Here is a 26,356-nt window from a genome sequence, read left to right as displayed (position 1 = left end):
GATCGTCGTTCTCGAGCAAGCCATCTAAAATCATTTCTTTCTCCATCTCTGCCATGAAAAGCACATCTTCTTCAGTCATTTCTCTGTCCGGAATTTCATGCCCAAATTCTTCAGCAAGAGTCTCCCAATCTGAGGGGATTGAATCCCCATTTTGGGTACAGTGGACTTCGAAGTCTTGATTCTCCTCTTCTGCCCAGTCCGAGAGGCCGGCATCATCGATTTGAGCATCGGCGGAGGGACAAGGCAACTGTTCCACAACGTCTGCGGGGACGATGGCGGCGGCCGGAGCTCTCACTTCGACCTCAGTGGCTCTGGAGCCAGAGCCGGAACCAAATTCAAAATCCGCAGGCACAGGGTTGACCGGATCTACCTCAGCGTCGACGTCGTCCTCGTCAAGCAAGTCGTCATCGGACACTTGAATCTTTCCTTTCCCCTTATCCTCGAACTTTTTGGATTTCTCCGCAGCACCTGTGCGGGAGGGTTGATGGCGAGGTGGGCGTCGAGCGCTTCTCCACTGCTCCAAGCTTGGTTCATCCCTTGAAGGAGAACGGATCCGGAGAGGTGAATCTCTCCTGCGGATAGGCATCCTTGATTCTTTACGCCCTGACCGAGCGAATGAGGACTCACGACGAGACGCAGTGTGATGAGATGAATCACCTATCACCTCGTCTGGTTTCTTCCTTGAATCGGAAGACGAGAGAGTAGAGGACTCACGGATTCGGGTGGACTCCTTTGCTGACGAGCCAATACGTTTCCAAACTGGGTTTCTAGACTCCTCAACGCGAGGGATTTCCTTGGACAGGTAAAGATTTCTTTGCACACGCCGGGTATCGAAAGGGAAATCTCGACGAGCCAAGCGAGAGGGTTGTCTTCTGTCAGAACCGATACCCAAAGTCGTCTCCGAACCATGACGAGCACGTGAAAAACCTTCAATGTGTCTCTCGTTCTCTCTTGGGGAAACCTCTCTTCTGCTTGCATTTGAACCCGCATCATCAGAACGCGGTTGACTATCCTTAGAGGATGCCAGCCTGCGCTCCCTGTTGAGCTGACGTTGAGAGTCGGAGAGCAAAGGGCACTCTCGATCTTCATGTGAGATCATGAAGCAGTGGAAGCAGTACCTAAAGAGTTTTTCGTAGGATAGGGATACCCAGACCTCGTCTCCATTATCCGAGACGACCCGCTTCTTGAACTTTAGAGGTTTGGTGACGTCCACAGAAACCAGCACTCTTCCCTCAGTGGTGTCGACCTCAACAACATTGCCCAAGGAGGAGCCAATGCCATGGAAGGCAGCATCCACCCAGCAGCGGAGAGGGAGGTCACGGACCTTAACCCAAAAGTTAACAAAATTCAGAAGATCTTCCTGGAAGTTGAGCTCCCATCGTTCCAGCGAGAAAGTCCATTTGTTAAAGTGACAGGGTCGTTTCCTCAGGACCTTGAGGAGATCCTCTTCGCATTCAAAGTTGAAATGGAACCGACCATTGCCAAGATCAAAGCCCCGGACACGACCTTCAACATCCCAGATCCCAGGACTTGGCATCACAGCCAGAAAAGCTTCCATGCTTCTTCCACCAGTGTGGAAGACTCTTCCAATCAGAGTGAGGCGGAAGCGGCGAGAGAGGGCTTCGTTATCCAAGGCAGGCAGGATCACTGGTTCATCCTCATCAGAGGAGACACCATGTCTGGAATCCGAAGAGCGGCCCTTGTTGTTTGACATTTCTGTTACAAACAGGTACAAAGAAGAACTCGAAAAGGTAGGAGAATAACGGAAGAGAAAGATAAGCCAAAAGGGAGCAGCCTGCTGTGGGGTTGTGTAAAGAGGGAACCGATGAAAAGATGAGTCAAATAGCATACAACAGAGGGAAAAGATGCTATGTGACTTAAAGAAACGCAACATGTGAGTTGGAAGAAAAGGGAATACATCTCTTTGTCCGGTGGATACAAAGGAATTAGCTAAGAAAAGCAAAGGAAAGTTGGTAAGATCCATTTAGGTTTGAACCTTTACTTCTTTGGGGATTCTAAGATGCCGAACCCGAGAGAGAGTTTCCCCCATGACATCGTTTCAAGATACTTTTTGTCACAAGTTTTTGAAGATTCTAAGTTTCAAGCCACCAATTCATCTTAATTACTTAACATTTTACCAAAAAAAAAAAAACCTCATCTAATTTTTTTTCTGCCATACCTAGCCGGCATGCAATTCATTGTACACACATTTTGTTCCTTGATAAGCTTATTAAACTCAAAGTTCGACGGTCATCACACACTGGTGGTCGTAATGATATTAAAGCATAGTTCCCTCAAAGCTATATAGTAGAAAGAGTACATGCATGTATATATAGTTGTTTTGAGGTTGTTGGTGGGGAAACCAGAGTTGGTTAGATGTACAATTAGTGAAGAACATTGTTAGTTGCACTTGTTCAGTGACTAAAATTCAGATTAATTTATTTGAATAATAATAATAAAGAAACTCCCCACACTTTACTGATTAATGAAAAACGTCAAAAACTAAATATCATTTCACACATAAATGCTTGTTCGTTTTTATCCGTAGCCTGGTCTTACTTTAAAACTTGTTATTTGTCTCATTACCACACAAATACAAGGGAACATAGTAGGTGATCGGGGAGGTATACATTAATTAAATAAACCATTTTTTTGTATCATCGGACTAAATAATTAAGCTTGTGTGAAGAATAGACATGAGTTGAGTAAAGAATAATTGAAACTAATAATTGTTATAAAAAAAAAAACACACACACACACGTAGAAGTATAACATGATTTGTTTAGACGATCTAAATTAATTAAAACTATAAAAAAAAAGAAAAGAAAGAAAGAAGAGAAGTGTGACAACACATGGGATGTACCCAACAGCATAAGGGACAGCTTCACCAGTCTGATTTATGCCACTGTCCCGTTCTTGTCCTCTCTCTGCCCCCACCACTCCTTTGTTTTTTCACTTCCCTTTAGTAATATAATCTTGGTTAGTTTATAGTGTTTAATCTTAATCATAATGCAATAATAATAACATGGTTGAATCAACAAAACACAAAAAGAAAAATATATGCTCTCTGGTTGAACCAAGTACCTAATATTCTAACGTTTAACCAAAATGAGTTTGTATTGTAAGATGTAATTCAAGAATAAACTGCGCGAATGGTAAAAAAAAGAAGCTATTGGAACTCTGTTAGGTGTGGTTTGTTTTGTTGTAATGGTATGAAATATGCATGCATGTCTCTCTGCTAAATGGTCATGACATGTCGACATCTACCTCAGTTACTCATCCAAGTGATTATTCTCGTCGTCGCTGTGTATTATATAATTCACATGTTACATACGTACACACACACACATTATTGATATTATTATTACTATTATTTACTCATGATCTTTGCATATGTACTTATTTTGTTTTAGCGAAGGGTTAGATGCCACGTGACGGTGAGTACACGTCGCCACTTGTGAGATTCTGTTCCAATTACTTGTGGAAGTGAATTATGTTTTATGTCTCGCACACAGTCGAAAGAAAAAGGTTGACGAGATTTCCAATTAAGCCACTCATTTACTAACGGTCACAAAAAGCATCAAACTACAGTTTTTTTTCATTCATCTCTTTACTCGAAAAGATTTTAATAGTAGCATATTCATTGTGTTTTTTATAGTAGGATATTACAACATTTGTAGATGTCTTAAAAATTAAATTTACATAGAACGTAATTGATTAATTTAGACACTTTTAATAATGTCATTATCGAACATGCTCTTGATATAATAATAAGCTTAATTTTAAGAGGTTTACTAATGTTTGTATTATGTGCTTTTGAATTTCGTAGTATTTCGTAGGGTTAAAAAAATAGAAAATCAAGACCTCAACATTAGCAAAGAAAGCGAATAGAGTAGGGTTGACAAACTGTATAAGTAAGAAGAAGGAGAGGAGTTGAGAGAAACGACGAACGCATAGAGAGTCCCGTCCCGTTGCACGACCCCATCCATCCAAAGGTGACGTTAGGCGCGTGCGGGTCACCGAAACTTGTGCCTATTGCAGTGCAGTGCAGAGACCTTGTGGTGTAGTCTTACGTGGTCTACCTCTGCCACCATTCAGATCAACAAAAAGAGCATTTCTTGTTATTTTTATTATTTTGGTCCCTATATAAGTAAGTAAATAATACTGCTACTACTATCGTCGTCGTCGTTTTGCGAGTTTGAATTAAGGGCCACTAGTAAAGTATTTCTATTATTAAAAAAAAACTAGGATATTAGGTTAAATTATAGGCCTGTGTGATAGATGATACCGTAATGTCTATGATGTGTCTGGTCAGAACCCCCCCATTTAATATTGGTTCAGACCACCTTAGCCAATTGCTGCCACTCACGTTCGGTCCACAAATACCTTCTTTCTTTTTCTTAACACACGATTTTGTGCACATCATATACTAGTACTACTACTACTACTTGAGTAAATCATATACTAGTATAGTAGACGTACTTAGTTCCTAATTGATTCAACTTCAGGGCTCTTTAACTATCAGTGATGTTTTCGTATTAACGTTTTTACTAGTCCACACTATATGACTACATTATGTGGAAATACCTAAAAACGGAATCGGGTGTTGGGTAACTCTACCGGCTGATTTTGGGTGCTCTTTCGTGCAAGCATAACCATGTGGTAGGTTCGAAATTTCGAATGCTACCGATAGGAGACTCATTTAACTTGTCTCTCCCTAGAGATCATGAGCCAAAAGTTCTTGGTTTTGGTTAAAATTTTTTTTTAATGTAATCCAAAACGATACAATAAAATGGTTTAGAAAGCACATACATCGTCTTGTTCTTGCAAGTGTGTTATAGAGAGAATCAAGAATTTTGGTTCAGTATAAGCCCAGGTGGCTTCAAGTTCCATAAAAAATGGGCCTTAGTTAGATAATATAAAGCCCATCTACGTCCTCTCCACAAATTCGCACCGGCGCGTGTGTGTCGTCAAAACAAACTACTACTACTGGTTTCGCCTTTTCGAGAATTTCAGTTTAGTAAACGCAGGAGATAAATGGATAAACCCAAAAACTGAGCAAGTGAAAAAACCTTACAAGGCATAAACCCCTCCAAAAACCAAACCTCCATGATTGGTTTGAGCTCCACTCTTCTCTCTGATAATTGAAAAACCCTTTCCTACAAAATCTCCTGGTACAACAAAAAGGTTCGTACTTTTCTTCTCAAAATTCAAGTGTGAAGCGTTTGTAAGTAGAGCCTAAAGATCGGATTTTGTTATGGAGAATTTGGTTGGATTAGGCTCTTCATATCTGGGTTTTATTATATAGTGGGTGCTTGTTTCATTCTTACTCTGAGCATAATTGAATCTCTTGTTTATGTAAATGATGATACAGTGGCAAGTAAAGAGTGTAATGGCGTCCATATCAACCACCTCTTGGCTCTACCGAGGTTTCATCACCTCTGTTTCTTTTATCCATTTCCTATTTTCCCATTTCCGATTCTGATTCCTTTTTTTCTCACCCTGATTAGGTAAAGTATGCACAGAGAGTGGAAAGTCAAGTAATTGTATCTTGCAGGTTGGTTCTTCCACATCATTTGTTTCTTGCTTTGAATTTTTCCGAGCAATCTAGTTGAGATACAAGATGTCAAATTGGTAAAACTTTGTTTATATATATATGTAGAGGCGGGTTAAATGCGCATTTCCAGTTAAGTCATTACATGTTGGGATCACTTCTGGGGACCGGTCATTTCGGCATTGTATCAAATGCAAGAAAGAGGATGGAGATGATGATGCAAGTGAAGGTACTAGGAAGAGTGATGCAGGATTTGAGTATGTGACTGTTGAGAGGGCTCCTTACTATAGTTATATGGATTCAACTTCTGGAAAACTCGAGCCAGCATCCGGGGCTCGAGCTAGCATTCCAGGTGAAGACTATTGGCCTGAAGGAACTTCCAGCCGAGTTAGAGCTGCTAGGGCTCCTCAACCTGCTGGTGAGTCTTCGAGTTTTCCTTCCTATGGAAAAAATCCTGGAAGTAGGAGAAAGAGGAACCGGAGAGCAACTGCGGAAAATGTGACTGTTGAAACTGATGATGAAGTATCGGATTCCGAGGATAGCTCTGAAGAAGAGGAAACCGATTCCTCTGACGGGTTTGTTGTCTATAACGATGAATTCGAGAGAGAAGAAGAGGAGAGTGGTTTTGAATTAGACAAAAAGCTTGGGCGACCTCATCCTTTTATCGATCCTACAAAAAAGAAACAAATTGAAAAGACACTCACAGGAGATGAGTCGTGGTGGAACTGGAGAAAACCTGAGAAAGAACAATGGTCTAGATGGCAAAGAAGACGTCCTGATGTTGAAACGGTCAGTCCTTAAAGTGATTTCTGGTTTAACCATGTGCCTTTTTGCCTAATGTTTGATACATTATGTTATATTTTTGTTACAGGTTTTTCTCAAGGCGATGGCAGAAACAGGACAAGTGAAGCTCTATGGGAAAGAACCAACACTCACGGAAACTTCTCTTTATAGAGCAAGAAGGCATCTTTTCAAGGAGGAGAGGTATCTTACTCTAACAGCTTTCGAGTTAACACACTAGGATTTTTTTTATTTTTTTTTCTATTTTTAATTTGAGTTTTCACTCTCTTAGGCTTCAGGCTGAGCGGGAGAGATTAGCAAAAGAAGGTCCAATGGCTTTTTATTCTGAATGGGTAAAAGCATGGAAGAGAGACACGTCACGAGAAGCTGTACAAAAGCATTTTGAAGAGACAGGTGAAGATGAAAACACACAACTGATTGAGATGTTCTCTCATCAAACGGATCGAGAATACCGGATAATGATGGGAGCTGATATTAGGATCAAGAGAGATCCTTTGGCAATGCGGATGAGGGAGGATCAAATAAAGCAAAGTAATAAACTTTTACAGTTACTCTAACTCGTTAAGGGTATTCAACTGTTCAATTAACTTTCTCGGTTTCGTGCAGTATGGGGTGGGGATCCTGTTTATCCGACAATTAACTACATTCAAGATCCCGATGCGGTTATGGATTTCAGAGGACCCGATTTTCATGAGCCGACACCAAATATGCTCTCTTTTCTAAAGGAGGTTAGTCTGCTTTGCTCAAAACAACTTCCCTTATCTTTCTTGGTCTGATAGTTTTCTTTGTTTCTGGTTTGATTAGAATGGCAAAGTCATCTCAAGAGAGATGCATGAAGCACTACTGGCAAAAGAAAAAACTGAGCAGCTCGAGGTAAAATGACCAATCATTTATTCTCTTTCCCGCAACTCTCATTGAGAGATTTCAGGGGATTGTTTGATAAATTGTATGAATGCAGGTGCCTGACATTGATGATGCAATGGCACAAGCTGTTGATATTGGTGAAAATGATGTGAGTATCATCAGTTACATTAGATCCTCTTCTAGTTCTTCATTACTTCTTGATGTTATCATGCTCTGAGACATCTCCGTACGTTTCCTATTGACAGGACGATGAAGACGATGCAGATGTAGAAAAAGTCGACGAGAAAGTGCCCAGGAACTGGAGTGTCTTGAAAAGTACCCCTGAGCTTCGCACCGCCAAGGTCAAAGCCACATTGTACTTGAGCCGCCTTTTGATAATTATAAATGTCATGTGTGTTGATGTTTGTTTGGTTTTCTGAACAGCCTAAACCAAAGAAGGAAGGTCGGATGTCTCTAGACGAGGCCGTTGATGATTCTGAAAACTTAACAGATTTTCTCATGGACTTTGAAGAGGAGACTGATCCTTAAACCCGGTTTTGTGTTTCTTCTCTGGTTTTGGATCTTTATACTTGAAATATGAGTTTATTTGGGGGTGATATCATTTTTGGAATGTTTGTGAGGTTTGAAAAAGGATTGTATCATATGGAAAATATCATTACTTGATTGCTTGTATGGAGTGTACTGTTAAGTAGTGCCTTCGTCTCCGATATAGTTCAGCTTGGGTTTTGGAAGATATTTTCAATCGATTCAATCTGTTAAAAGACAAGGCCTAAACAAAATTCGTAAGGAATGATTTCACAATTACTATCACTCTCTTTTTCTTTCCATCTATGTTATGTTTGAAATGAAAGACACAACTTGTCCAACATTATTATCTCGTGAAACTAATTGGACAAAACAAAATCCTACAAATGGAATGGAATGAAATTGAAACCTCCTCGTAGTGTTTACGAAGATGTTTCAGTGTATAGAGAAACATTTCTTAGTCTCACTTGTTTCTGGTGATCACTCTATGGGTCAAGTCAATAAGTGCCCGCCTCGATCTTTTGACATCTTCATTGTCTGTCTCAGGTAGAGACCCTATTGCAGCTGCTGCGAGATTAGCGTGTTCCATGGCTAATTCTCTTGCCCTCTGTATTCCCTTGCTCTTCCCAAGATACTCTAAAGCCTGATTTGTATTGGTATAGGATATAGTATTAGAGACTTAGATAACGTATTAGAACTTTTAGAAGATTTGTTTCTTTCAAACTTACAATGTCAACATTCGTTGGATCTTTTTCAACTTGATCAACAACTTCACGTAGTTGAGGAAACTCTTCCATGGCAAAGAGGATTGGGGCTGTTATGACTCCATGGCGGATATCTGATAAAGATCCCTTTCCGAGAGAGGCAGACGTCCCAGTGAAATCAAGAATGTCGTCTATCAATTGGAATGCTAAACCCTGAAAAGTTAAAACTAATCAAATATTTGTAAGAAAACTAGTTTCAATGGAGCCAAAGATTACAAAAGATAACGAACCAGATTCTTCCCATACTCAAAAGCTAACACGGCAACTTCTGCTGTTTGTCCAGTGAGAACGGCAACTGCTTTGCAGCTGTTAGAGATGAGCGATGCTGTTTTATAATATGTCTTCTGCATGTAGTAGTCCATACTGCAGTCATGAAAAAAATCGTATTTGTATGAACTATCACACTATTATATGATATCCATTTCCTAAAAGCCACTATAATCGGGTTATTGATGGGAATATCGACACTTGTTTTGACTCTCAAACATAAATTGGTAGTATACAAAGACTTGAGTAGTATTTTATTATGGCTATACTTGACCAGAGAAATGGATTTCTACCTGTAACGCTGCTCGGTTGTACTAGTTATTTCCATGGTTTCACCGGTAACAAGATGTTCCACAGCAGTTGCAAGTAAAGCTACGACCTACAAAAAAAGACACAGTTGATAAGTTTGGCTTTGAAGAAGTGATAATTAATTCTTGGGACTGATGTCATTGATTCAAGACTCTATTACGACAGGTTTAAAATAACCTATCAATAGCCATATCTTAACAAAGTCACAATTTATTGGCAACAAATGAGGGTCACGTTTCTTAGTTCTCTTTACCTCCGTGTTCTTTAGAGCAGCGAGAGCCCCACAAGCCCGAGAGAGCAAGAAGTCTCCTGCTAATACGGACATCTACAACGTGAAGCCAATGTTGATCTTCATATCTAATTACAGCACAATCGCCAAAAACCAAAATTAATCATGTCTTAGACAGTAGAAGCTACAATGAGTACCTTGTTACCCATAACAACATTTAAGGAACCAACACCGCGCCTTGTATCGGCATCATCCAAGACATCATCATGCAGGAGACTTGCAACCTACAATGACCTAAGCATTACTAAGTGGAAAAAGGAAAGGATACTGGATCTTGATTTTCAATGAATGTTATGAGTAAACCTATAGTTACTCACATGTATCATTTCAGTGATTTCAGCAATACCCCGTTGCCTTACACGTAACTCTGATGTGACTATATCTGCTGATTCACCAACTAAAACTTCTGGTACGCGTACATTCAGAGCTGTCGCCATCAACAACAAAATCTACAAACATGAACCCACCCAGAGCGGTTATGATACCTAATGATAAAATGAATCTGGACATGAAGACAAGATATGGAAACAGCAAAGAGATTATGGTCATTACAGTTGAACGAAACTGTTTTCCTTGCACACCCCTTTTGAAGAAGTACTCAGCTGCAGAGGCAAGCTTCGGAACCTGAACAGCATACAAGAACAAATAGAGATTAACTTCAGAGAACAAATCCAGCAGCAAAATTTGGCGAATTTATGCACAGAATGAGTACAAAAAAATGAAAAAAGGCTACTTACCTCGGCAACTACCATCTCTCTCAACTTATTACTAAGAAGTGATAGCTCATCGGCAACAAGCGAAAACGGGTCAAGCTCCTCCTAGGAAAGGACAATCTTACTCTTTCAGCAGTCAGAAAAAGAAAATAAGTTTCAGCAATAAAAAAAAAAAAACATGACCATCTGTATTAAGAACATAACAATAGGGTGTTGAAATTTGTTTTTTATGCATATATAAAAAATTGAAGCGATGTCCAAAATTGAAGTAGATGTGAAAGTTTAACAATAGAGTAAGGATCATAGTGAGCTTTAAGTAAGGGAGAAAAGAACGAACCTCAACTAATGAGCTGCTCTGGTGATATAGTTGATGACTAAATCCACCAAAAACCGGAGATTTCAGTGAATATTTTGTTCTGCAAACGTAACCCTACTAAAACATCACAAATAAATAACACATTGGTTAGCTCACCAATTCTATGCAACACATTAAATTTCAGTTTCAATTAGTTTTATCATCTCTCTCTCTCTCTCTCAAACACAGGTAAAACACAGCCAAATGCATCCAAATGTGACCCATGAAATACCCATGCTTCCTCAGTTCATATTATCAAAATGTGGAGAGTGAGTGAACAGTAGTTTTGGCTGATTGCTCTATAATTACCCAAACTCCAACAACTTTAAATCACAGACAAAAAAAGGGAAAACTTTTCATTCCAACAAACTCCCTAAATAATAGATAGAAATAGGAAAATTAAAAACGAAACAATTATTCAATAAACACCATATCCATGGTGGTAATGATTATGAGACGCAAGATCATGAATCTAAAAATTTGTTTACCTGTGTGTAACTGCTAAACCCTAATAGTCTATTTTTTGTAGCAATATAAATGTATAGACGCAAAGAGAAAATATTAAATTACCTTGTGTGTAGAGTCAGAACAAGAGTGGCCCTGATCGGGGAGGATTGCGAGACGATTAGAAGCAAGAGATTGGGAGCATCCATAGAAGCTACGGTTCCTCAGAAACTTTGAAGAAATCCGAGAAACAGCCCTCGTGAATAACATTCTTTACGGATCGCAACAGACGAAGAGAAACAGAGACTTCTTCTCTCGTTTGCGAATTTTTTGTGAATCTGAATTTAGAAGGAGAAGAAGAAGAAGACGAACCCAACTTGAGAACGCAGCCGACTCAGGTCACTACAATTTACGGAATTATTAAATGACGAAGACGAACCTCAGCCATGAAAATTGTTAGTAAAATAGTAAAATACTGCTTTTTTCACTTTGCCAAGGTAAAGTCAAGTTACCCTCAACGTCTTTTTTAGGGCTTCTCTTCTTATCCTGAGGCCCATTCTAAGCCCAATCTTGTTTACAGAAGATTCTTACATGAAGACAGATAGGCATAGGCTACAATACAAGTCTATTGTCAATATTCAATTTCAGATTTTAATATGAAAGCAGCAATGTTAAATACAAGTTTTGAACAACACAAACAGTAACATCAGTAACATATACAACAATACAAAGTTAACTACATATTCCATTTTCAATTGTTTCCCTACATAATGTACGTAATATTACCCATCAAATTAATTTAAACAATTTCTCTAATATGTGTGTGTGTTTCAGTTAACTTCGCGTCAATTTTGCTGCTGCAAAAAAAGAAATATCGATAACAAAAGCTGCATCAAAAGTCTGTGGTGGACGTATTTTTAATTAAAAAAATTTGGTACATAAAACAAGTTGATCAACAAATTATACTAGCAAATGATGAAATAATCATGAGGGATTCAATCCATTAAACAAATTCTAGCAATACTATTACCTAATGATGAAAAAATCATGAATTCCTCAATAAAACACAATATATCATCTAAAGTCCACATAAAAGATTTAAAACCCGAGTAATTAACTAATAACACACACATTACATATCAAGTAAAGAAGACAAGTTGGAAATAAAACAAACTTCATTAATGTCATAAATAAAGATAAACCCTTACATTTAAGAATGCATTTTGTCTTTAACTAATTAGTAAACTACACAAACTAATTTATAAATTTTTCCAAATTTAAGTTTGGACCCAAAAAGCTGTCAGCGTCAGATGAAAAAAAAAAAGGACCTACAGCTCCTAAATGTTGCCGCATGTCCTCTTCACATCCTATGCTCACTTACACTGTTCTAGAATTAATCTTTTCGGCTATAAATGATCACATCTTTAATTTTTTTTTTCTTCTAATGGTTACATTGCATGGTTAATTCTAAACTAAACTAAAATTCCAAAATTATGAATCTCCAAATGCCGAAAAAAGACACGACATACACCAAACAGGAGGCACTTAGAAGAAGACAGCAATGGGGATAGAGGTGACTACCTGAAGAAGAAAAAAAATATATATGCAGATCGGAGAAGACAACAATGGGGGAGGCGGATTTGGGATCCGGGCCTGGGAGAAAAACTAAGATGGATTAATCTTCAAACGTATTAAATGTTTAAAATAACACACACAAGTTACATTGCATGAGGAGTTGTATAATGAGACGACTTTGAATACATATTACTAAAAATTAAATATCAATAGTCTGGTACTTAAACACGGGCTAAATCCTTATTCTATTATTGTTAACAATACTAATATAAGATATGTTGAATAAAGTGATTTAATAAAGATTGGTATATGTAATCTTTATAATTATTAAATAAACACCAATAAAATAAGTAAATTTCAAGTATTAATATAAATTTAAAAGTAAATTTTTTTCATGCGGTACACCACTGATTAAAATCTAGTAGCACTATTGTTCGAACTGTGAGATTTTTATTGTATATATTAAAACAAAAGATTTTTGACCAATTTATTTAAAATTGTAATTATTTAGAATAAATTTTGTTACTAATTTTTACAAAAAATTATCTTTATCTCTTTTAAATTTTTCCTGGACCCCCAAAATATATAATATGTCTGAATGGATATTCCGAATATATATCATCAATAACTTTATAACCACGAGTATTATCTGAAAATGCCTCAGTATTATTTACCCATTCACTAATCTCAAATTTCTCATTTGTCGTAGTCATATTATAAATAATGGCATTGTAAAGTGGATGTTGAATCGGAAAATAACCGTTTCCCATCTGAGGACTTGGCATAAATGCACTATATACTTCTCCTCCCCACTCAATATTGTTTGCATAGTTTTGTTTAAATCTACTTGCTGGCCAAAACCCAAGTGTTTTGTCTCCAAAATCAAGCCACCAATTACCATTTACCTTATCCTTTGATAAACAATCACATAAGAAAAAAAAATTAATTACTATATAATTAGATTTTAAAAAATCCTTTCATATAGTCTAGGTGATTTCCAAAAGTATTTATATATTGTAATTTCTTGTGTTATGCTTGGATATTTGTTAAACACATACAATTATGTTGTTTAATATATGTTATATTATTTTATCTATTTCAAATAAAGTTTATAGAGTCAACCGCTTAAGCATAAACTAGTTGAAAATATATAATATAGGGTAAGTATGATAACCTAATAAATTAGAAAATTATGAAATCAATAACTTACAAACCTTGTATAAGCTAACTGCAGCTGAAACACTGGGATTAGAACCCCGAACACAGACAGGTTCTAGAACAGAACCAAGAGGTAAATCAGATCGGACAGATATGATCCCAGCTTGACACATGCTGTTATAACATTGGTTTTTACTTGTCTGTATCAATTTATATAACGTTATGCCTAATATATAAATGTATTAGAAAAAAAACTTTAAAAAATTATGATGGGTATACATATATAATAGCCATAAGCTTACTTTTGTATACACAAAACACCGAGTTTTGTTGTCACCATATAATTTTGGATTGACCTATAATATGTGTTCAGTTCAAAACCATATAATTATTAACATAATACTTAGCATGGTTATTATTATGATATTATATAAGGCATGATAATAACTTACAATCCAGCCAGCTTGAATAAAATCATCTCCAATCTGAAGATGCATTCGAGCAGAACTAAATTGTGGAAGTTTAACTTTAGGATCATTTAGAGAAATTTTCATGGTTGCTCCATTGTAGTTTTTGTTTTTTCCTCCTTTAGTACGGGAAACCGCAAACTGAATCACAAGCACTAATAACCAACATCTCTTTAATAAAATTAAATTATAACTAATAATATATTACTTACATGATGTTGTTGACCATTATCAAGATTATAATGAAAGTTCCATGAACCTTGAGGTTTATATTTTGTGGAGAACAAATTTAATCTCAAAAGTTCCTTTTTGGTAACTCTTCTTATGGGAACGGTACCAACAGGACACCCAATACCATTTTCCCATAAAACTCCCAAAGTGTCATTAGTTACTTTTGATTGTTGAGACAATGTCTGAAACATCTTTTTTTAAGAATTTCTTTTGTATTAGTGGTAAGAATAATCATCCAATTCACATAAAATAAATAGAATAGAAACATTATAATGGAATACCTTGTTTTTCATCAACATATTGTCAAAGGACGGTTGTTTGTAAAAATCCACACAACCATATGTATCTCCGTGTACTGTCTATCATCCATTAAAAATAACATAATTTGTAAAATTTATGAGTCATAGTGTAATAGTATTTGTCCGTACATACATAGAAAACAAAATGAAAATAATAGGTTTTCTTTATAAAGTTGAAAGATTAAATTAAACAAACCTTGACCATTTCAACATCATGTTTGTTGATGATTTTAAGTTGTTTTTCAATATCAAAATTTGATTTTGCATCCACAAAACGATTGTTTATGTACGTCATTTTGCTGAAACAAAAAATATAACCTAAGAAGGTTAATATCATTCTCGAATAACTTAATTTCATATTATTTAAGAAGAGTTTTATGATAAAAATCAAAGGTACAGAAAGATATATATATATATATATATATATATATATATAGTTACAATTTTATATATAATCATACTGCTATGCTCACAAAAAAAGAAAAAAAAAAAAACTGCTATAAATGAAATCTGTAAAACATAATGGGCATTAATGTTTACCAGATGCATTGCACGTCTTTGTCATCAGAATAAAAAAAAAATTTAATTATGTAACGAATCTATCAAAGGTACAGAGATATATATAATTACAATTTTATATATAATCATATTGCAATAAATGAAATCTGTAAAAATATAAAGGGCATTAATGCTTTTTTCACTTTGCCAAAGGTAAAAAGTTAAGTTACCCTGAACGCCTTTTTAGGGCTTCTCTCCTTCTCATGAGGCCCACTCTAAGCCCAATCTTGTTTACAGAAGATTTTTACATGAAAACAGATAGATAGGCTACATACAAGCTTTACTTTACTCATCATCAATAGAGTATTGTGAATTTTCAATTTCAGATTTTTTTTTATATTAAAGCAGCAATGTTAAATACAAGTTATGAACAACACAATCAGTAACATATACAACAATTCAAAGTATTATACGTTTGCTACTGAAGATGGCTGTGTGAGCAATTGCTCGAACTCTTCATCAGTGCTCTTAAGCATCAATGACAATGGCAACTCTAAGCCTCTCTCCATTGATTCTATGTGTCTTGGCTTTATCCTTTTCTCTAAACTGAAGGCAAAATACTGAGGAAACTCTTTTAGAGTCTCCAGCTTTCCTTTGATCCCACTCATGAAGTAATCCAGTTTTGGTTTGAAGTTGTTCTCTATGCTAAATGTGAATAGAGCTGGACATCGTAGGATCATTCCTATTGCTTCTGATCTTGAATATCCTATACTCTCCAAGAATCTGACCAACAAAATTAACACATCACAATACTGTAAAATCTTAAATTATCCAACCATAGATGTAATTTAGTCCTTTAGTAACAGCACTAAGTTTAATTTTTTGTAATCTAATCAATCACTAGTAACATTGAACAAAGCAGCTGAAAGATTTACCTAAGCTTTGGGATGAGAGTGTGTTCGACACTAGAAACCAATAAGATAGGATCTTGGTAAGCAAGAGCTTCAAGATCGTCGAAACCAAGCCTCTGCAAGTAGAAGAGAGCAGGCTTGAGCTGGTCTTCTACGCTGCTAATCAGGAGCCTCGGGCATTTCTTGATCACTCTTCTGAAAGAATTCTCAGGGACATTGAGATCATTCGATAGGAACATGAAGACAGGGTTGAGTTCTGTTCTGATGTCGGAAGTGAGGATCGTAGGACACATCCCCAAGATTCTTGGAAGGTCATTTGGGTAGATCCCTCTAGATTGGAGGAAATGGAGGACGGATTCAATGGAGTCAAGGGAGGCTGAGCGGAGGAATGGGTTGAGAGAGAGGGCTTTGCCAGAGTCAATTCCCATGAGCTCGAGACAGAGGATCTTCTCCTTCATCTGGAGGGTTACGGCCTGATCGGCTACAGAGAAGAGAGGGTGGCTGTGGAGAGTGGTTTTGATGGACGTGGGTTTGGTGGATAAGTTTGTGGATTGAGATTGTTGTGGGCATGAAGGTTTCTTTGGGGAAATGTAGAGGGACGAGCTCAGTGCTGCAGCCATGGTGGAAACAGATGAATGTGGCCTTTGGGTGGTCTGGGGAAGGAGAGGAAGAAGAAGAGTGTGAAGGTAAGGTGGATTATTGCCACGTGGCACTATATTGTGTCGTGATTGGTGAGATTAGATTGCAAAAGTGTTTAATTTTCTGTAGTTTGGATAATCCAAAAAAGACATCCAAACACGTGGCACTCCTTCTTGTACAGTGATTGGCTCATTTGAGATTACAATTTCGTCTTCAGTGTTCCAATCGTTTGATCTTCTCGGGATAGTTTGTTCATCCGACGAGTCTCTTCCTCGGAAATGAGTTTGTGCTGCTCGAACTTGTCCTTGTAGCATTTCAAGGCTGTTATACTTTACACACTCTGATGCAGCTACTGATCTGGAGCAAGTTTTAAGATCACTGGACAGTTTCCTATGCTTTTAACCAACGTCACAGCCGCCAAAAAACTTGGTCTTTAATATTCTCTTGTTGATATTACAATGCATAGCTGTGTGATTGGATTCACATACTTCAGCGCAAGGACACAAAAAGTATATGTGATCATGTCAGGGGTAACTAAATAGCGGATTCAATCGATAAATTAAAAACAATTAGCAGAATGGAACAGAGTAATTTTGTGTAATGATCCCAACGATGGAAGCGAGAGAGGAGACGAGACCACGAGATTAGCAATACTCCAGAAAACAATTTTTGATCTTTTTAAGAAAAAAAAAAAAGCAAATGATTTGGAATAACATATTTATGTTTTACATCAAATTAAATTTCTTAATTCTGTTTACCTGTTTAGGACAACAAAAATACGATCTTTAAAATAAAATAAAAACTATGTACCTGGAAAAAAAACATTTTCTATACTCTATAACTTGTACTATTTTACTTTAAATCCCATAACTCTCTTAAACTACAAACACTTTCAAAATCTCCAAATCTTGATAAACCAAGTATTTTCTACATAGTAAAAAGTGAGTTCAAATATGTAGCAATTTTCATCCATATTTATAACAGTCGGCAACCATTTCTTTTTCTAAATCTAATTTCCTTTTTTCAACCTTCGAAATTAAACTAACGATTATATCATTGATCTCATTAATTACCAACTCTAACGACAAAATGCATAAGAAGGCAAAATAGAAATGATAAACAAGATACATCATACAATGACACCAAAAATGACACAAAAAAAGTTGACTAAATGAGTAAATTTTGCCGCATTGGTACAACGACAAACTATTAAACTAGACCAAAACTTTGTCGTTTGATATCTCGATTGAACCGTTGGATGAAGTCTTCGACTCGTCTGTTCAGCTCCTCGTTCGTCATCTTGGAGAACTCCTCCGACTCTTCTCTTACATTCTCCCACTTCTCCGTCGCCTCCTCCATCTCCTCAGCCTTCTTCTCGGCCTTGTGAACAACCATCCATTTCGAGCTATCCGATTGACTTCGATCGTAACTTTTAGGTCTATGTCTGATCTCTTGATGAAGACGTTCCTTAGTTATCATTGACACGCGACCACGAGCCTTATCCGATTTGCTTCTCCCGTAAGGTTTAGGGTTCAACAGATCTCTTGCGTTGCAAGTTTCTTCTTTAGCAGCAGTTATATGAATGTTTTGATTAGGTAGTACTGGCTTGTATTTTTCGATAGCTACGTTTCTAGGTTGGACGTTCTTGCTCACCACTTGTATGGTTCTCTCAGGAACGTTCGCTTCCTTGTTAGGTAAATAATACCGATGTTCTATATCTTTCGCTCCCACGGCTTCTTCTTGTTTCTCACTACGGTTCCTGAAATCTTCCCCCAAACTACTCACCCCGTAGCCCGCGTTTTCCGGTCTAGGGTCTTCTTTTGCATCGTTTCTCATCGCGGCCGTGTATTCTCCGTAAAAATCGTGACTCTCTTTATCAGTAAATGCACCGTAATCTGCAGCGATGATGATGATAAGCGCGTTGGAGATGACGAACAAGATCTTCGTGTCGTTGAATATCCACGAAGGAGACGACACGTCGATAACGTAGAAGCACAAAATGTAGATGAAGATTGATAAGAAGATGGGGAGCAACGAATAGTACAAGCTGTTTCGTTTCTTGGGCTTGTAAGGCTCGAAATCAAGGTTTTCAACAACATACGTCATCTCTGTCATTAATTTGAGAGATTGGTCGCGATGAGTTGGGCATTGGTTTTGAGGACTTAGGCTGTAGAAGAGTGTGTTTGATCTTTGAATTGGTCACGGTCGGAGCTCTTTATATTGGGGTCATAACTCTGAATGATTGAGCTTATGAATTTGCTATTTTACCCTTTGTCAACTACTATATCTTACTAGCGGATCCTGACACGATTCATGATTTTGTCGTTTCATGTTGATTTAACTTTGAGTTTACGTGGTTATAGTAATGCCCAATCGTCTTTAGCAAGTATTATCCAATAATTAATCCCTTGTTTTTACTTTTCGTTTACCTGAAAAAATGTCTCACATTAACTTTAATATGTAGTTTAGGATAGGTACAACATTAAAATCATAGTCTATCTTGGGTGATGTAAGCAAATCGTAAAAAAAAACTTTTTTGGTCAAGGTACAAAGGCTTTGGTACTGCATAAACGTCGACGCGTCATCATGTGACAACAACACATATCCGTAAATATTACTTTGATGTATGTTTATACATTACACATTAGGTACCTTTGAGGTTTACAATATAAGAAAAATAAAATGTACGACGCTTTTGACAGCGCAACAAAGTAAAATAAAACAACAATTATATGATAGCTTTGCTTCCACGTATCTATAAAAAGTGAATTTTATTTGATTACATCACCTAATGAACCTAATTTACATATATTAAATAAACTTTGAAGATTAATGAATCAAAACGATTGATCTGAGTTTATCCGCAATAAGGTTTTATTTATTTGTAATCTTTCAAACTTCTATATTGCAGTCATTTTTTTCATCAACACGTAATTGTGGTTATCAACAAATATCACTAACACATTATGACATTATGACATTATGTGTTGTTAGATAATTAGCCATTTATATGAGTTATCTAATTTAGTTATTAATTTTTTTTTTTGGTCAAACATATGTGTGAACTAATTATCTAAGTATATCAAACCTATATAAAAAAATAGCTAAATAACAATAACTTTGCTTATTTTTTGCTTTTCTTTTCCTTATTAAAAACAAAAAAAAAATACTTGGTAATGTCATGGATATTTTTCAAATCACATAATCTCATAAATTTTATAAATACGTAAAAGTTATGAAAATATATAAAACTATCATTTGAATTTACAAAAGGAAAAAGTATAATTTCTTATAAATTTATTATAGCAAAAATGGTTTCTTAGTCAGTAAGAACTTATTATAACCTTACAGGTGATGTATGATTATCTTTATTTTGTATCTATGACATGTGTAATAACTGTAATAATTTATCATAACTCACTGATTAAATCAATTCAGATGAATTTGTTAATACTTTGATACCCTTATTTACTCTTTCCTACTAACAATTCTCTAATAAGTTGGGTGTGATAATTTGAAATCGTTGTTGGATATGATATTTTTATCTTTGAATAAGTATATGACGACAAAAATTATCATATATTGGTTAATTAAAAGTGAACTTGATTTCATAAATACTTTTCTATTAATATAATAATATACCAAAATAGTTTGTTCAAATAAATCTGTCGCTGAACCTTGAAATATTTTAGACTAAGTATATATCATGTTATTTTATACTTCTTCCCTTCTATAATATAGGATGTTTAAGTAATATTTTTTCATTTTATAAGATGTTTTACAAATTTCTATACAAAATTAATGCTTTTAAATATTTTTGACTTTTTAAATTTTGTAGTTTTTTTTATGATTGGTTAAAATTTATTTTCAATTAATTATCACATAATATTTACTATTTAAAAGCAATTTCTTAAACATTGTGCTTTTATCTAAGTAAATTTTTAAAATTATTTGATGTAATTTATATTCTCTAATCATCTAAATTTTTGAAGCTAAAGCATCATTATTGTGAGTCTCTTAATATTGGCTCTTAGCATTTGTTTAGTATTAAAATGCAAAAAATACATTAAGATATGTTAGTTTTGTCACTTTCTTAATAATAAAACATTTTTTCATTTAATTTTATTATGCATTTAAATTAAGAAGATACTACCATAGTCCCCAGTTAAATAGGTAGAAGCTATAAAGTCCTTTCTTAAACACAAGTAGCTGGAAAATCTCAAACATTGAAACTCTAAAGCTAATGAAAAGGGTCTATCTCATACAAATATAATCCATCCGAAACACGAAGAAAAAACTAGCCAAAAGAAGAGAAAGAAAAATGAAATAAATTAGTAAATATAGTGTTATCGGGAACGATGGTAAGGGCAAGTTGCTTGAATCCGAACATTTCTTTTCTGAAGAAAATTCCGAAGAGATCTCTTCATTGAGGCCTTTTGCTGTTGAATTCGGGTGGAATTGTTTGTTATCATTGGAGGATCCGAACCGTGTGAACTTCTCAACGATGATGGTGGTCTCTCTTCCACATCTCTACTCGCTAGCGATAGTATAGCATTAGCCTCAAGATTGGTAAGGTCTGAAGAAATAAGCATGTGCCCGTTGTAGAAAATGGTTAGCATCTGAGGTTCTTGCTTCTGTTGTGAAACTTCAGAGCTGCTCGATTCTTCCAACCTTCGAAACCATTAATATAAACGATATCAGTATCGTTTGTAATTTTGACTCGCAATTCATATAATACAGATTGAGTAGAGTCAGAGAGAGAGAGAGAGAGAGAGAGACTCACGAGCTATGGAAATCAGAATCATAAGAAGACGGGGATAGGCGAAGTTCCAAGTCGCATTTTGTTTGCATCTCCATCTCTTTCTTTAGTTGTGAGTAGAAAAATGCTTGTCGGAGTTTTTGATGATGATGATGATGTGAATTTGTATCAGTCTATTGGTTTATATATGTGTGGGTGTGCGTGTTGTGAATGTGTTGGTGTCGAAGAGATAAGGAAAGCGAAAGGGGGAGACAAAAAGCTGGCAACAGAACAGGGAAGTTTGGACAGCTTTAACATCTATGTTTCCTTCTCTCTCTCTCTTCCCGCACGTGTAAAATGTTTTTTTAGTATTTCTTGTAGTCATACAAAATGAGAAGAATCTGTTTTTAAACAATTCATCATCCTATATAATCTCTACCACAAACCTATATAAATAATTGATTCATGCCTTAAGATTATAACAGAGATCATTTATGGTTGTTGTTAAGAGACATTTTTTTTTTTTTTTTTTTTGCAGCTTCTTCAAGATGTCGATATAGTAAGATCTTACGGTAAAAGTTCCATTAGCAAATAGCACCGTCATGTTTCATTCTTTTTAAAATTGGAGTATTTTTATATCATCCGAAAAAAATGTCAAGTGGAAATTATCATGAAACACAACTTCACTTTGTTTGGTCATTATCCACTATCGCATTATTTAATAAAATGATTGTCATCATCACGTGATTTAGTTGATTATTTGTTTTGTCAACCAACCACATGTTTCACTTGATGAATAGTTTTTAAGTTGTTATAGCATGATTCTGCCATTAGATTTGGGTTTTGGCCACATACCGACTTAAGAAGGTTTAAATACACGTGGGAAATGCCAATATCCAATGTTTGGTTTTCAAAAGAAAACCATATTTAGTTGTTTACGATTTCAAAGTATGGAACTGAAATTACTAATGAGAGCACATGTACACACTATTAATTTACGATCTCAACAAAAAAGAAAAATAGAAAAGTCTAACAGAAAAATAACAATGAGCACATGTAATTGGTGCTATCTATGTGAAGACCCGAACGTCTTCGGATTATATATGAAGTTCTTTATCAAAGATTTCTACCAAACTTCTAATTAACAATAATAATAATATACACACACATAAAAGAAGAAGAGAAAACAATAACATATACCCCCCAAAAAAAAAATGCTATATAAATTATAATGAGAAGATATATGGATGTTCCATCCTTTTAATATCAATCAGTGCAATAGTTTATCAAATGATTTATAATTGTTCAAAATGATAAACCTATAGAGAGAAAAAAGTCAACAAATTTTGTCGTCGTTGAAATATCAGTTCATGATCTCCATCAGGACCCTCTCTAGGAAATTACAACTACTACAACAAACTTCTCCAAGTTTGGTCTCTGCTTTTGTTTTGTTCAAATTTCTTTAATTCCGAAATTTATATATATATATATTTGTTGCAATGAAGTTCATTTTACAAAGACAAAAAAAAGGTTTGTGTAGAACAATGACCATAAGCCCTACATTATTAGGCGAGCAATTTTGGACTAATTAATTATCATATTAAACAGATCATAGTTAAAGTTTTGTTGAAAGCTTTAAGAGATGCCAAGGAGTGGCTGGAAGCGCAATGCCGCGGTTCGTAAGGGAGGTGTGTTCTCAAACAGCCTGCTAAAAACATTTCTCACGGTGCTTCTAGTATATATATTTTTAACAATTTTTTTAGGGTAATATTTTGAAATATTATAACAAAAAACTTATATGATTTGAGAGTATATATTCCAAAAGTTACCATGTACTGATGGCAACTTTCAACTTATACACGGATTTTTATATGATTTGAAATACATCCAAGACATTACCAAGCATATTTCTTTTTTCTTTTTAATAAGGAAAGTTAAAGAAGAAAATAAGCAAAATTAATATTATTTATATAAAATATACATAAGAAATTCATACGAAGACCAGAATATTTTGTATACAAAATTACTCAATATATACATTATGCAAGTTTCAACAATTCAACTTCATACTAGAACATTAGTATAAAGATGTATTGTTCAAATGTGAATTGAAAAATGTACTAAAGTAAGTGCAATTTAGTTGGTTCAGGTGAACTACCAAATTACAAAATTACGTAGATTAGGTTCAGTATACCGAGATTAACCGGATTTTATGAGAATTACATTCTTCGATATCTCCGCTCTTCTTTCTTTCTCTCCACTTCAGTCACCACCATTTGTTTCATATTGCATACACAGTTAATTACACACTTGTCAGTATTGAATTCTTTTCCTCTCTTTGTTTTTCTCGGGAAAAATGTCTGCGATACTCCAAGGAGCTGGAGCTGCGACGGCTCTTTCGCCGTTTAATTCTATCGATTCCAACAAACTCGTAGCTCCTTCTCGCTCTTCTCTTTCAGGTATGCCTCCTTTTTTTTCTTTTCGATTTTGCATTTGTGGAACGATCTGATTTGAGGGATGGTAATTGCTTAATTTAAGATATGAATTTGGTAGGATCTAATGAGTTTTCTTGTATCGGGGGTTTTGATGTAGTGAGGAGTAAGAGATACATTGTGGCTGGATCTGATGGGACTAATAATAAAACCTTTGCTTCTTCTAGCCTCATTGCTCGTCGTTCTGACCCCTTGATACCAAATGCTGTTGCGGTATGCGTTTATAATCTCTTTTGTTGGGTTTTGTTTCTTCTTCTCCTTGAAGATATTTTGATGGAGGTTCTCGATTTCTGTAGACGAAGGCGGACACTGCTGCCAGTTCCACCTCATCAAAGTCTGGGTATGTTCTGCATCCTTTGTTACTTTATTTCTTATGCTAAATGCTAAGGGATGCATCCGGTTAGTACGTTTAGACTCTTGACAATAATATTGGATGTTTATTGTGGGGGAACAAGTTCTTCCTCTTGTTTGGTTGTTCAGGCTCAGGGCTGATCGATACTGCATTAGATATATGATACTGCTTAGACTGGTTAGGTTAATCATGTTTGATCATGCAAAATGCCTTACATCTGGTGATGTCAGATCACGTCAATTCTAGATTATGTTTGAATCCCTGTTGAAAATACCCATACTTTGGGGGTTTACAGAAGTGCTAGTCCTCAAATTGATAACAACAAATTTTAAAGGTGATCGCAAAGCTGTGCTTTTTCCGTTGAAAACGGTTATCATGGGTAGATGACTAAAGGAAGAACCTATCTTAAGATGGTTAGGTGGAACCTTTTACATTCATGCATTTAGCTACTGCCCTTCATGAACTCATGGTTTTTTCTTAGGAGCATTTCAAATTCCACTGTACTAGCTTACGAACTTAACAGTTTCCGTGAAAACATCTCTACATGTGACTTCAACGACCCTGCAATTGGTTAGAGCTTGTGTATCATAAGTTATTCATGTGACCTTACATCTGATATCTGTTACATGTTTACTTATATGCATATATTGTTCCAAGTAGCACATCTTCTGATCTTGTCTCTGTATTGCGTGAGATAAATCCTATTTCCATCTCAGAGGCTTATTCCTCTTGCCACAACATGATCATAACTATGAAACTTATGCAGACATGAGCTATTGCTTTTTGAGGCTCTTCAAGAAGGTCTAGAAGAAGAGATGGACAGAGATCCACATGTATGTGTTATGGGTGAAGACGTAGGCCATTATGGAGGCTCATACAAAGTAACCAAAGGCCTAGCTGACAAGTTCGGGGATCTCAGGGTCCTGGACACTCCAATTTGTGAAAACGCCTTCACCGGTATGGGGATTGGAGCTGCCATGACAGGACTAAGACCCGTCATCGAAGGTATGAACATGGGGTTTCTGCTCTTAGCCTTCAATCAAATCTCCAACAACTGTGGCATGCTTCACTACACATCTGGTGGTCAATTCACTATCCCGGTTGTAATTCGTGGGCCTGGTGGTGTTGGCCGGCAGCTCGGAGCCGAGCATTCCCAGCGGCTTGAGTCTTACTTCCAGTCAATTCCTGGGATTCAGATGGTGGCTTGCTCAACACCATACAACGCTAAAGGATTGATGAAAGCTGCGATAAGAAGCGAGAATCCTGTGATTCTGTTTGAACACGTTCTGCTCTATAACCTTAAAGAGAGTATCCCTGACGAGGATTACATCTGTAATCTGGAAGAAGCAGAAATGGTCAGACCCGGTGAACACATCACGATACTGACTTATTCGAGGATGAGGTACTGAATCACAACTAAAAGCCTTTCTTAGATAAATTATGAAACAAATCCAGAACTAATAGAATACTCGTATCAGGTACCATGTAATGCAGGCTGCAAAGACGCTGGTGAACAAAGGGTATGATCCAGAGGTTATCGACATTAGGTCGTTGAAGCCATTCGATCTCCACACAATTGGAAACTCGGTGAAGAAGACGCACCGGGTATTGATTGTGGAAGAATGTATGAGAACGGGAGGGATCGGAGCCAGCTTGACAGCTGCCATAAACGAGAACTTTCATGATTACTTGGATGCTCCGGTGATGTGTTTGTCTTCTCAAGATGTGCCAACCCCTTACGCGGGTACATTGGAGGAATGGACAGTTGTTCAGCCAGCTCAAATCGTCACTGCCGTGGAACAGCTCTGCCAGTAATTTATACATTACCGTGACTATGTTTTTATTTACGTTTTGTTAATGTTTCCTTTGTTTGTCTTGGATGGGAAAATGCTTGTGAAATGAGACTAAATTTTTCAGTTTGAACATTTAAACATTTTTACAGATAATAACTTCCATATTCACATACTTTTTGACCTTCCTGCTTTGTAAAACGATATCATTTCAACACTGTACCAACAAAAAAAAAACCTTCTAAAACATTATTTGACAATAACAAAATTGTAACAACGAATTTAGCACTGTCTCATGTTACATTAACCAAAATAAAAGTC

The 26,356-nt window shown here is 36.1% G+C and overlaps 7 protein-coding genes across 18 annotated transcripts; 2 read left to right on the top strand and 5 right to left on the bottom strand.

Annotated features, from left to right (window-relative positions):
• The first annotated feature begins 5,007 nt into the window (after window positions 1-5,007).
• Window positions 5,008-7,950, top strand: LOC17888482 (protein PLASTID TRANSCRIPTIONALLY ACTIVE 12, chloroplastic). Its single transcript, XM_006295561.2, has 11 exons — window positions 5,008-5,187; window positions 5,375-5,429; window positions 5,511-5,557; window positions 5,663-6,343; window positions 6,426-6,538; window positions 6,627-6,886; window positions 6,962-7,083; window positions 7,160-7,228; window positions 7,314-7,367; window positions 7,465-7,560; window positions 7,643-7,950. The coding sequence occupies exons 2-11, from the start codon at window positions 5,393-5,395 to the stop codon at window positions 7,745-7,747; spliced, it is 1,584 nt and encodes a 527-aa protein (XP_006295623.1). The 5' UTR covers window positions 5,008-5,187; window positions 5,375-5,392; the 3' UTR covers window positions 7,748-7,950.
• Window positions 7,951-8,009: 59 nt separating this feature from the next.
• On the bottom strand, window positions 8,010-11,488 carry LOC17889095 (solanesyl diphosphate synthase 3, chloroplastic/mitochondrial). Of its 3 annotated transcripts, XM_006293408.2 has the most exons (12): window positions 11,398-11,488; window positions 11,012-11,287; window positions 10,424-10,516; window positions 10,111-10,191; window positions 9,926-9,997; window positions 9,691-9,822; window positions 9,511-9,597; window positions 9,338-9,409; window positions 9,069-9,154; window positions 8,739-8,871; window positions 8,473-8,661; window positions 8,010-8,387 (listed from the first exon to the last, which is right to left on the bottom strand). In XM_006293408.2, exons 2-12 carry the CDS (start codon window positions 11,153-11,155, stop codon window positions 8,208-8,210), a joined length of 1,269 nt encoding a protein of 422 aa, XP_006293470.1. In that variant the 5' UTR covers window positions 11,156-11,287; window positions 11,398-11,488; the 3' UTR covers window positions 8,010-8,207. The 3 variants fall into 3 exon arrangements, with proteins under 3 accessions (XP_006293470.1, XP_023639437.1, XP_023639436.1); XM_023783669.1 differs by lacking the exon at window positions 11,398-11,488 and having other exon boundaries at window positions 10,111-10,212; window positions 10,424-10,519; window positions 11,012-11,103; XM_023783668.1 differs by lacking the exon at window positions 11,398-11,488 and having other exon boundaries at window positions 10,424-10,519; window positions 11,012-11,103.
• On the bottom strand, window positions 11,321-14,896 carry LOC17890356. 10 transcript variants are annotated; one of them, XM_023783673.1, is made up of 9 exons: window positions 14,812-14,896; window positions 14,598-14,675; window positions 14,298-14,507; window positions 14,071-14,226; window positions 13,921-13,974; window positions 13,675-13,818; window positions 13,221-13,371; window positions 12,467-12,538; window positions 11,321-11,497 (listed from the first exon to the last, which is right to left on the bottom strand). In XM_023783673.1, the coding sequence occupies exons 1-9, from the start codon at window positions 14,818-14,820 to the stop codon at window positions 11,460-11,462; spliced, it is 912 nt and encodes a 303-aa protein (XP_023639441.1). In that variant the 5' UTR covers window positions 14,821-14,896; the 3' UTR covers window positions 11,321-11,459. The 10 variants fall into 10 exon arrangements, with proteins under 10 accessions (XP_023639441.1, XP_023639444.1, XP_023639442.1 ...); XM_023783674.1 differs by lacking the exon at window positions 11,321-11,497 and adding an exon at window positions 11,514-11,742; XM_023783675.1 differs by lacking the exon at window positions 11,321-11,497 and adding an exon at window positions 11,514-11,739.
• Window positions 14,897-15,477: 581 nt separating this feature from the next.
• Window positions 15,478-16,689, bottom strand: LOC17889126 (transcription termination factor MTEF1, chloroplastic). The gene is made up of 2 exons (XM_006294615.2): window positions 16,049-16,689; window positions 15,478-15,896 (listed from the first exon to the last, which is right to left on the bottom strand). The coding sequence occupies exons 1-2, from the start codon at window positions 16,642-16,644 to the stop codon at window positions 15,581-15,583; spliced, it is 912 nt and encodes a 303-aa protein (XP_006294677.1). The 5' UTR covers window positions 16,645-16,689; the 3' UTR covers window positions 15,478-15,580.
• A 1,010-nt stretch (window positions 16,690-17,699) lies between these two features.
• LOC17889382 lies at window positions 17,700-18,835 on the bottom strand. The gene has a single exon (XM_006295985.2). The coding sequence runs from the start codon at window positions 18,776-18,778 to the stop codon at window positions 17,873-17,875; it is 906 nt and encodes a 301-aa protein (XP_006296047.1). The 5' UTR covers window positions 18,779-18,835; the 3' UTR covers window positions 17,700-17,872.
• A 1,993-nt stretch (window positions 18,836-20,828) lies between these two features.
• Window positions 20,829-21,682, bottom strand: LOC17889686 (protein TIFY 5B). The gene is made up of 2 exons (XM_023784938.1): window positions 21,447-21,682; window positions 20,829-21,334 (listed from the first exon to the last, which is right to left on the bottom strand). The coding sequence occupies exons 1-2, from the start codon at window positions 21,518-21,520 to the stop codon at window positions 21,010-21,012; spliced, it is 399 nt and encodes a 132-aa protein (XP_023640706.1). The 5' UTR covers window positions 21,521-21,682; the 3' UTR covers window positions 20,829-21,009.
• Window positions 21,683-23,693: 2,011 nt separating this feature from the next.
• On the top strand, window positions 23,694-26,220 carry LOC17889257 (pyruvate dehydrogenase E1 component subunit beta-3, chloroplastic). Its single transcript, XM_023783988.1, has 5 exons — window positions 23,694-23,860; window positions 23,994-24,106; window positions 24,190-24,233; window positions 25,012-25,647; window positions 25,724-26,220. Exons 1-5 carry the CDS (start codon window positions 23,758-23,760, stop codon window positions 26,058-26,060), a joined length of 1,233 nt encoding a protein of 410 aa, XP_023639756.1. The 5' UTR covers window positions 23,694-23,757; the 3' UTR covers window positions 26,061-26,220.
• The last annotated feature ends 136 nt before the right edge of the window (window positions 26,221-26,356 follow it).

The sequence above is a fragment of the Capsella rubella genome, unplaced genomic scaffold, assembly GCF_000375325.1.
Source record: "Capsella rubella cultivar Monte Gargano unplaced genomic scaffold, Caprub1_0 scaffold_4, whole genome shotgun sequence".
NCBI classification, from domain to species: domain Eukaryota; kingdom Viridiplantae; phylum Streptophyta; class Magnoliopsida; order Brassicales; family Brassicaceae; genus Capsella; species Capsella rubella.
This window is presented reverse-complemented; position numbering and strand designations above follow the sequence as displayed.